The sequence below is a fragment of the Dasypus novemcinctus genome, chromosome 16, assembly GCF_030445035.2.
Source record: "Dasypus novemcinctus isolate mDasNov1 chromosome 16, mDasNov1.1.hap2, whole genome shotgun sequence".
Lineage (NCBI taxonomy): Eukaryota > Metazoa > Chordata > Mammalia > Cingulata > Dasypodidae > Dasypus > Dasypus novemcinctus.
The window spans coordinates 66,654,345-66,665,693 of NC_080688.1; the positions used below are offsets into that span (position 1 = coordinate 66,654,345).

At 36.0% G+C, this 11,349-nt stretch overlaps 1 protein-coding gene across 3 annotated transcripts in view; it reads right to left on the reverse strand.

Annotated features, from left to right (window-relative positions):
- The window catches only part of CFAP53 (cilia and flagella associated protein 53), a 77,431-nt gene extending 66,285 nt beyond the window's left edge, over positions 1 to 11,146 (reverse strand). For 2 of the 3 annotated variants that reach the window (XM_004461370.5, XM_023589642.3), the window contains exons 1-2: positions 10,945 to 11,125; positions 7,122 to 7,351 (exon numbers count right to left, since the gene is read on the reverse strand). In XM_004461370.5, the coding sequence (XP_004461427.1) occupies positions 7,122 to 7,351; positions 10,945 to 11,013 (299 nt within the window). In that variant the 5' untranslated portion in view covers positions 11,014 to 11,125. Of the gene's footprint in view, positions 1 to 7,121; positions 7,352 to 10,944 lie in introns of all 3 variants that reach the window. The other variant, XM_004461369.5, reaches the window with a different exon arrangement.
- Positions 11,147 to 11,349: the final 203 nt, after the last annotated feature.

An 11,349-nucleotide genomic window follows, 5' to 3' on the forward strand; every position in this document is an offset into this window, starting at 1 on the left:
CCAGTGCCACTGATAAGGATAGAAGTGGTCACAGAAGAACACACAGCAAATGGACACAGAGAGCAGACAACCAGGGTGGGGGTGGGGAGAGGGAAGGGGAGAGAAAAAAAATCTTAAAAAAAAAAAAGAACATAATGGTAGAAGTAAATAATGCATTTACAGTAATATCATTGAATGTGAATGAATTAACCTCCCCAATCAAAAGATACAGACTGACAGAATGGATAAAAATACATAAGCCCATCCATAGGCTGCTTACAAGAAACTCACCTTCGACCCAGGGATACAAACCGGCTGAAAAGAAAAGGTGGGAAAAAGATACTCCATGCAAATAGTAACCAAAAAAGAGTAGGCGTAGCTACACTAATATTGGACAAAACATACCTTAAATGCAAAAAAGTTATGAGATACAGAAGGCCATTAATAAAAGGGACAACCCACCAGTAAGATACACAGTCATAAATACCTATGCACCTAACCAGGGTGCCCCAAAATACATGAGACAAACTCTGGGAAAACTGAAGGGAGAAATAGACATCTCTATAAAAATCACTGAAGACTTCAACAACCCACTCACATCATTAGATAGAACAACTAGACAGAAGAGCAACAAGGAAACAGAACTTGAACAATATGATAAACAAGTTAGACCTAAGAGACATACACAGAATGCTGAATCTAAACTCAATGGGTTATTCATTCTTCTCAAGTTCCCATGGATCTTTCTCCAGTATAGACCAAATGTTAGGTTACAATGCAGCTCTCAAGAAATATAAAAAGATTGAAATTATACAAAGCACCTTCTCAGATCATAATGGAATGAAACCGGAATCAATAATAGACAGGAAAAAAGTAAATTTGCAAATGTGCAGAGGTTAAACAACACACTCCTAAATAATCAGTGGGTCAAAGAAAATATTACAGAATCAGTAAATAAATGGAGACAAATGAAAAGAAGGACACAACTTATCAAAATTTATGGGATTCAGCAAAGTCAGTCTTGAGAGGGTAATTTACAGCCCTAAATGCCTATATTAAAAAAGAACAAAGAGCTAAACTCAAAGACTTAACTGAACAACTAGAGAAACTACAAAAAGAAGAGCAAACCAATCCCAAAGCAAGCAGAAGGAAAGATATAATAAAGGTTGAGCAGAAATTAATGAAATTGAGAACAAAAAAACAATAGAGAAAATCAACAAAACCAAAAGCTGGTTCTCTGAGAGCAATAAAATTGACAAACCCCTACCTAGACTAACAAAGGAAAAAAAAAAAAAAAGAAGGTGCAAATAAATACAACCAGAAATGAAAGGGGGAAGTTACAACTGACCCCACAGAAATAAAAAGGAATGTAAGAAGATATTATGAGAAACTATATGACAAACTAGACAACCTACATGAAATGGACAAATTCCTAGAAATACACAAACAACCTACACTGATGCTAAAATACAAGAATTTAACAAACCAATCACATTTAAGAGAAAGAATCTGCCATAAAAAATATCCCAGCAAAGAAAACTGAAGACCACATGGCTTCACAGGTGAATTCTATAATTCTATCAAACATTTTGAAAAGAATTAACACCAATCCTGTTTAAACTCTTCCAAAAAATTGAATAGGAGGGAAAATTACCCATCACATTTTATGAAGCCAACATCACCCTAATACAAAAGCCAGATAAAGACACTACAAGAAAAGATAATTACAGACCAATCTCTCTAATGAACATAAATGCAAACATTCTCAACAAAATACTTGCAAATCGAATCCAGCAGCATATCAAAAGACTTATACATCAAGACCAAGTGGGATTTATGCCTGGTATGCAAGCCTGGTTCAATGTTAAGAAAATCAATCAACGTAATACACCACATTAACAAATTGAAGGAAAACACAACATGATCATCTCAATCAATGCAGAAAAGGCATTTGGCAAAATCCAACATCCTTTTTTTGATAAAAACTCTTCAAAAGATAGGAATAGAAGGAAAATTTCTCAATATGATAAAAGGCCCATATGAAAAACCCAAAGCCATCATACTCAATGGGGAAAGGTTGAAAGCTTTCCCTCTAAGATGAGGAACAAGACAAGGATGCCCACTGTCACCACTGTAATTGAACATTGTACTATAAGTTCTAGCTGGAGCAATTAGACAAGAAAAAAAAAATTAAGGCATCCAAACAGGAAAAGAGGAAGTAAAATTCTCACTATTTGCAGGTGACATACCCTATATTTAGAAAATTCTTAAGTATCCACGTGACAAAGGTACTTGAGCTAATAAGTTCAGAAAAATGGCAGGATACAAGATCATCATTCAAAAATCAGTAATGTTTTTTGTACACTAGCACTAAACAACCTAAGGAGGAAATCAGGGGGGAAATTCTATTTAAAAAAGCAACAAAAAAACTCAAACACCTGGGAATTAATTTAACCAAAGAAGTACAGGACTTATATGCAGAAAACTACAAAAACAATGCTAAAAGAAATTTAAAAGACTTAAATAAATGGAAAGACATTCCATGTTCATGGATTGGAAGAATAAATATCATGAAGATGTCAATCTTAGCCAAACTGATTTATTGATTTAGTGCAATATCAATCAAAATCAATAGCTTACTTTACAGAATTAGAAAAGACAATTACCAAATTCAATCGAAGGGAAAGTGCACCTGAAGAGCAAAAAGCATTCTAAAAAAGAAGAGTGAAATTGGAGGAATTTCACTGCCTGACTTTGAAACATATTACAAAGCTTCAGTAGTCAAAACAGCATGGTACTGGCATAAAGATAGACACATTGATTGGTGGAACGGAGCTGAGAATCCAGAAATAAACCCTCATCTATACAGTCAACTGTTTTTTGACAAACCTACCAAGTTAATGTTAATGGGACAAAACAGTCTCTTCAACAAATGGTGCTGAGACAACTGGGTATCTATAACCAGAAGAATGAAGGAGGACCCCTATCTCACTCCGTATACAAGAATCAACTCAAAATGTATCAAAGACCTAAATATAAAAGCCAGGACCATAAAACTACTAGAAGAAAATGTAGGGAAACATCTTCAAGACCTTGTGGTAGATGGTGGTTTCTTGGACCTTATACACAAAGCACATGCAACAAAAGAAAAAATAGATAAATGGGACTTTCTGAAAATTAATCACTTTTGCACCTCACAGGACTTTGTCAAAAGGGTGAAAAGGCAACCAAATAAATGGGAAAAATATTTGGAAATCACATATCCAATAAGGGTTTAATATCCAAAATATATAAAGAGATGTAACAACTCAACTATAAGAAGACAAGTGACCCAATTTTTAAAAATAGGCAAAAGACTTGAATAGACATTTCTCCAAAGAAGAAATACAAATGGCAAAAAAATACATGAAAAAATGCTCAACATCACTAATGATTAGGGAAATGTAAATCAAAACTACAATGAGATATCATTTCACACCTATCAGAATGGCCACTATTAAAAAGACAGAGAACTACAAGTGCTGGAGAGGATGTGGAGAGATAGGAACACTTATTCACTGGTGGTGGGAATGCAGTATGGTACAACCACTGTGGAGAACTGTTTGGCAGTTTCTAAAGAAGTTGAATAAAGACTTGTCACATGACCCTGCAATACCACTATTGGGTATATACCCAGAAGACCTGAGAGCAACGATATGTATAGACATCTGCACACCAAATGTTCAAAGCAGCATTATTCACTATTGCCAAAAGACAGAAACAACCCAGGTGTCCATCAACCAATGAATGGATAAACAAACTGTAGTATATACACATGCTGGAATATTATGGACCTGTAAGAAGAAATGAAGTCGTAAAGCATATGACAACATGGATGAAACTAGAGCACATTATGTTGAGTGAAGGAAGCCTGACATAAAAGGACAAATACTTATGATTGCATTACTATGTACTAAATATATTGTGTAACATATTGTATGACTCCATCTATATATAATGTAAATATAAATCAATTTATAAAGACGAAATTTGATTAGTGGTTATGTGGAGCTAGGGAAGGCATCCTAAAGGGTGTCATGTTTTTCTTTTTTGGAGTAATGAAACAGTTCTAAAATTTTTTCTGGTGATGAACGCACAACATTGTGATTATACTAAAAGCCATTGATTATACACTTTAGATAGATTGCATGGTATGCCAATATATCTCAAGAAAACTGCTTAATAAATAATTGTGCGAGAATAGTCAGAAATAGCATCTATATACAGCATGGAAAACAGATTGAGAAGGAATTCTCTTGTTTTTTATTATTATTATTGAAATAATGAAAATGCTCTAATAGTGATTGAAATGATGAATGGGCAACTATGTGATTATGTCAAATACCATTGGTTGCATACTTTGGATGAATTGTATGCTTTAATAATATGTACCAATAAAATTGATGTTATAAAAATTTAAAAAGAAGACCAGAACTATTAAATAAACATCAAAATAATATATTAGAAGAGCTAAAATGAAAGACTTAGCTACACACCTTAACAACAACAATAAAAAATTTCAACTCTAATAGCAATTAAATAAATCAAATACTTAGGAATAAACTTAACCAAAGATATAAAGGACTTTAGAAAACTACAAAACATTGCTAAAAGAAACCAAAGAAGACCTAAATAAAAGGAAGAACATCCTGCATTCATGAATTGGAAGACTAAATATTGTTTAGATGTCAGTTCTACCCAAACTGATTTACAGATTCAACACAATCCCAATAAAAATACCAACAGCTTTTTTTCAGAAATGGAAAAGCCAATTATCAAATTTATTTATTTGGAAGGGCAAAGGGCCCTGACTAACCAAAAATATTTTTTAAAAGAATGAAATTGGAGGACTCTTACTTCCTGACTTTAAATCATATTACTTAACTACAGTGATTAAAACAGCATGGTACTGGCAAAAAGACAGACATATTGACCAATGGAACCAAATGGAGAACTCAGAAACAGACCCTCACATTTATGGTCAAGTCATTTTTTACAAGGCTGTCAAGCCCACCCAGCTGGGCCAGAACAGTCTATTCCACAAATTGTGATGGGAGAATTGGATATCCAAATCTAAAAGAAAGAGGACCTATATCTCACACTTAATACAAAAATTAACTCAAAATGCATCAAGGACCTAAATAAAAATTTACAACCATAAAATTCTTAAAAGAAAATATAAGGAAACATCTTCAAGATCTTGTGGTAGGCCTTAGTTTCTTAAACTTTATATCCAAAGCACAAGCAACGAAAGAAAAAATGGATTAATGGGACCTCCTCAAACTTAAACACTTTAGTTCTTCAAAAGACTTTGCCAAAAAGTAAAAAGTAGCCTACTCAATGGGAGAAAGTTTTTGGAAGCCACATTCCTGGAAAGGATTTGCTATCCATGTTATATAAAGAGATCATACAACTCAATCATAAAAAGACAAGCAACCCCATTATAAATGGGAAAAAGATTTGAATTGACATTTTTCTAAAGAGGAAATACTAACGGCCAAAAGGTATACAAAAACATGTTCAACATCACTAGCTATTCGGTAAATGCAGATCAAAACTACAATAAGATACCATTTCACACCTTATACAATAGCCATTATTAAAAAAACAGGAAAGTACAAGTGCTGGACAGGGTGTGGAGAAATAGGAACACTCCTTCGCTGTTGGTGGGAATATAGAATAGTACAACCTCTGTGGAAGACAGTTTGATGGTACCTCAAGAAGGTGAATATATATATATTCAGAAGCTCTGAAAGCAAGGATGTGAAATGATATTTGCATACCACCGTTTATAGCAGCATTATTCATAATTGCTAAAATATGAAAACAGCCTAAGTGTCTACCAATCATTGAATGGATAAACAAAATGTCGTATATACATACAATGGCATACTATTCAGCTGTAAGAAGAAACGAAATGAGGATGCAAATGACAACATGGATGAACTTTGAGGACATTATGTTGAGTGAAATAAGCTAGACACAAAACGACAAATATTGTATGGTCTCACTAATACGAACTACGTACAATGAATAAACTCATGGAGGTAAACTCAAGAGTATGGCTTACTAGGAGATAGAACGTAGGTTGAGAATGGGAGCTGATGCTTAATGTATGTAGAAATTTAAATAAGGTTTATTGCATAAGTGTGGAAATAAATAAATATGGATGTAACATATTATAGTGATTTATAATCGTGATTGTGGCTGGAAGGAGTAGTCTGTGGAAGTACATGTCAATTGAAAGGAAGCTAGAGTATAATCTAGGGACTGTATAAGATAGTGATTTCAGTGGTAGATGAAGATTGTGGTTAATTGTATAAATATAAGAGTGTTCTTCCTTTACGAAGTGTTAAGAATATGGTGATTCATAGGAAGATTATAACTAATGTAACTTATGGACGATATTTAACAGTAATATTGTAATATTTTTGCAGCAATGGCAAAGAAGATATATCAATTCTAAGGGACAATAAGGGGGTAAAGGGGAATGGAGTTTTTCCTTTTGGAGTAATGAAAATGTTCTAAAATGGACAGAGGTGAAGACAGCATAACTCTGTAATGAAACTGAGAGCCACTGAGTGTACACTCTGAATGGAATGTATAAAGCATGGGACTGTACAATACAGGGAATCCTGTGGTGGAAGATGGACTGCGATTAACAAAACAAATTTGAGAAAGTTCTCTCATGAACATTAAGAAATATATAATACTAATACAGGTTATTAATAATCAAGTTGTTTGGGGGAAAAATACACCAAATGTAAGATATCAGTAATATTTTGACGATGCTCTTTCATAGTTTGTAACAAATGTTTCACAACAATGCAAAGTTTTAGTGGTGGGGTTATATATGGGAGTCCTGTATGATATTATACATATTTGTTTTGTAAGTTTACAACTTTTACTATACACTTATTGTTTTTGTGATGATATGCATGTTTGTTTTATAAGTTCACATCTTTTACTATACACTTATTCTTTATGTATGTTCATGTACAAATGATATATTTCAATAAAAAAGTTTAATAAAAAATATTTACTTGCTTTTTGAATTTTGCTTTTAGGAATGTCTTATAGTCTGGATTGCTTGTGAAACTTACTTATTTCTTCTTTCTTCAGTATTGATAATAAATCCTTGCATGGCATCTTTGATTCTTGCTTGCACAAGGCTGTGCAAAAACTTGCGGTCATGGTGCTGGTCCCACTCAACTTTCAAGCGATTCCGTTCATTTGACTTAATGGAAGCCAAAGTAGCATGATATTCTTGATAGCTGCGTCGGATTCTCTCTTGATGTTGCTCAACCCTTTGGCCTTTGGGATGCTTGGCTCTCTGAAAAAAAAAGTTAATTATGATAAACAAAAAAAATCAAGGTTTTCTATTAATCATGACATCTGCCAATACTCAAACTAAGTAAAATATGTATATAAATTAATATAACTGAAAACAGTTATATTATACTCCTTACGTACCTAAGGAGTAACTTGTTTTATTCTCTGAGCTTATACCTAAGATATTATCAAATCACTCTCAAATATTTCTAGTTGCTGTTTGGGTAAAAGTTTGCAGAATTATAAAGTTAAAGATTTGAACAGGACTCTAAAGATTATCTAACCAAACCCACAGATATTAAGCAACTCGCCCAAGCTGCTTATAGGGCAGAACTACTTAGAACAACAAGTAGAGGTTTTCTAATTCCTGAACTTGATCTTGCCACCCCCTATCCCACATTGTTTCTCAGGGGTAGATAATATTATTACCACCATTAAAATACTTTCAACCAAAGGGGATACTACCAAGTATATAGCATAGATATAAAGAGTTATGACAATGAAAAATTATTTACTAACAAAGAAGGGAGGGAGGTAGGAAGAGAGAGACGAAAAGGCAACAAAACAAAACAAAATAAAACTGGGGGTAGAACTTCTGTTGTATCCCGAGTTTAATACAAGGGTGAGTACTTGACATTTTTGGGTAATCTGAATGTCTGTAAACACATTTTTATACAAACTTCCACTAAAAAGTTGGAAATGCATTTTCTGTCTTGAATACATATTGATATATTCAATGAAATCACATGAACCATATCTTTTTCAGTTCTGTATCCCTAACATTGAGCATATGCCTACCATCAGTGAATGAATTTTAAAAAAAATGTTTCTGGGTAGGATCAGTGAAATCTCTGCCCCTTATGGGGCCACCATGAAATCCATGGTCCTCCGTTTTGTATTTTCAGCAGCGGTTTTATCAAACTATCCTTAGGAGAGTAGTGAGACTCTGGAGAACTGATTGACAGAAACCAAACCCTTAACTTATTAGGCAGAGAATCAATCTGATAATTTAACTTAGGACATCACTGTCTAGATGACCAGAATACTAGGGTTGGGTGTCAGAAATTCTTAGTGAAGGAATTTCCCAGGGAAAGAAAATTAACATTTGACGAAAAGATCCAGGGTTCAGCACACATGATATTTAGCTGAACAAGATAAAGCAGGCCCGAGGTGGAGAGAAAACAGAAGAGGATATTGAGGGCTATTTCATGGGAATTTGCTAATCCATATCAAAATTATTTGGAACCTAGATCTGTTAACTTAACCAACTATTCTTCTCAAAAAACTAGGACATTTTGTGAATGCAGACTTGGTGACAATAAACCAGATCAGAATCCAACTGCACATTGAGCAGGCTATACAGTAGGAACTCAGGCTCCCAGTAGACATACGGGCTGGGGACAGAAATCAAGCACAAAGGCCACCAAGGAATAGGTGACTTAAGTTGTCAGAACAGAAGCCAGGCTCTGAAGAACATTTTAGCTAAAGAGGGGGCTCTAGGAGTGAGAAACAGTATAAACAATAACCAGGGCACTCAGGAAGCCCTGTATCACTTGGGGCATCTTGTGCAGGACCCTTTGGTCTGAGAAAGACCCAATCTCTGAATGAATTGGGTATAGCCTGGAGTTCTCTAATAACATGATGCTAATCCAGCCTGTCCAATAAAAATAAAACGAAAAACAGATATGTAATTTAAAATTTTCTTGTAGTTATATTAAACAAAGTAAAAAGAAGCAAGGGAAATTAATTTTGATAATATATTTTATCTAACCCATTATATGCAAAATATCATTTCAACATGCAACTTTAGGCACATTTCAAAAGCTCAAAAGCCACATGTGGTTAGTAGCTACCATATTGGACATCAGAGCTCTAAACCATAAAATGCTAAAGGCAGGAGAACACAGGATTTAATAACTACCTGCATTTTCAAAGTCATCGACTGGTTTTTCTTTTTACTGTAACATCTCAACTTTTAATTTTTAGGGTTGTAGTTTATAGTTTAACATCTTATAAAATAATGTCTTACAACTTGGGTTTGATTCTGATCTGTACCTATCATTGCGTGATTTTGAGAAAGTTACTTAATCTCTCTGTTTCCTCAGTTATAAAAATAAACAAAACAAATATCTTCCTAACAAGACTATTTGAGGATCAAATAACTGGGTCTCTAGGAGGCATTCAGTAAATAGCTGCTCCTTTCTCTTCCCCATCAATTCAGACATTTCTTTTCTCCTGGAGAAACTGTTTAGGGTCTCCTGGTGGTTTTAATCCATCCCCCAACACAACTCTCAGCCTCTATAGCCACACTTCTTATTACTCTAGACACCGAAGGAAGAGCAGAAGCACCAATTCTGACCTTCTCTCTTCCCCCTCATAATTCTTTTGCAAGCTCAAAATATTCAGTAGGTCTACTTCTCTAGTTTGGTGATTTCCTTTTTCTTTTTTTTCTCCTGTGTCTATTGATTTCCAGCACACTTAATGGCACTCAATCAATGGCCCTGACTACGAGCTCTGTTTGCTTACAGGATGTAACATATGAAGTCTATGTAAATATCTGTCTGAATTCTACACTCTGTAAAAGCCTACAATCTATTACTTCTCAGCTCCAGATTCTACAGTCCTTGGACATAGAGAAGAAGTTCTGTATGTTGATTGAGATTTGCTACATGCATTGGGGACATAATAAAATTGTCCTCAATTTTTTCGATTGTCCTTGATCTTCCTCTTCCAACAACTACTACCAGACAATATAGAACATCATATTTACTATGTTAACTTTTAATGATTTAATGCAAGACCAAGTTGTTTCTGTAATTAGATTTTAAGTTCCTTGAAGACAGGAATCAGGCTTCTAATAAAAGTTAAACTGCCCATGGCTCATGGTATTCACCACTGTTTTCTCCCACAGTACCGTTCACAGAGCAGGAGCTCAAGCAATACCTCTGTAATTACTTTACACATGAAGGTGTTTCTGACCTGTAGAAGCTAGTTTGTAAGAACAAAAAAAAATCCCAGTGCATGTACCAATACTTTACGTGGGTGAGGATCCTGAGCAGGACACATCAAATTTTACATCAAGCAGCACACCCTGGCTTCCTACTACTACCACTGAGCCTATTTCCAAGCCTACAGGGCCATTCTGTCCAGCAACTGTAACAGTTCAGTTTAGTTGTCACAGCAAGGGATCTCTAACAGTTCACAACCCAATCCCCTTCCACAGACGATTTTCCGCGCGGCACAGCACCAGGCCAAGATCTTATAAGCTACCACATAAGCCTAGACCCCAGACCTTCTGCCGCTCCGCCTTGTGCTATTTCCGTGACACCCACTTCCCTCCTTCCTGGAGCTTGGAGAGTGAAAGGTCCCAAGTTGTGATTATCCAAATACTAAATTTTAAATATTATGAATGACGCGGTAATGGGAGTGGGTTTTCCGCGCGGGAGAGAGGTGAGGAACCAGCTTTCCTTATCTTTCCTTCTTTCAAAATTCAACCCACCCCATCAAGCAACCTGAGAGGAGCGCTGTTGGGCTGGCTAGTGAAAAAGCGAGTGGAGAAGGCTGTAGGAACTCGCATATACACCTCGTGCTTACCACGATCACCACTTTGGGAGTGGGGCCCTTAATCTCTCGCTGTAGGATGCCAAACCGCTGGCTGTACATTTCCGAATCCCCTCGGGATGAGGGCGGCGTGTGCCACGATTCCCCAACCCCGGAGACCTGCAGGACCTATTTCCTCTTAGCCGCGGTCTGGTTTCCATGGTGCGCCAATCCAGTTGAGGCGTGGGGGTTGGGCGAGTTGACGGAAGTTTACTCCGTCACCATGGGGACTTCGGATGCCAGTACACGTGACTTCCTCCCGGAGCCAAGTAGCTGAGTCTGCGCGGTCCCCACCCCGCCCCTGGGCAGTCCACCCGCCGACCTCGCCCCACCCGCCGACCTCGCTCCCTTCCTCCCCGGTTCATCCAGAATCACAGAAAAAATATCATCCTCAGCCCA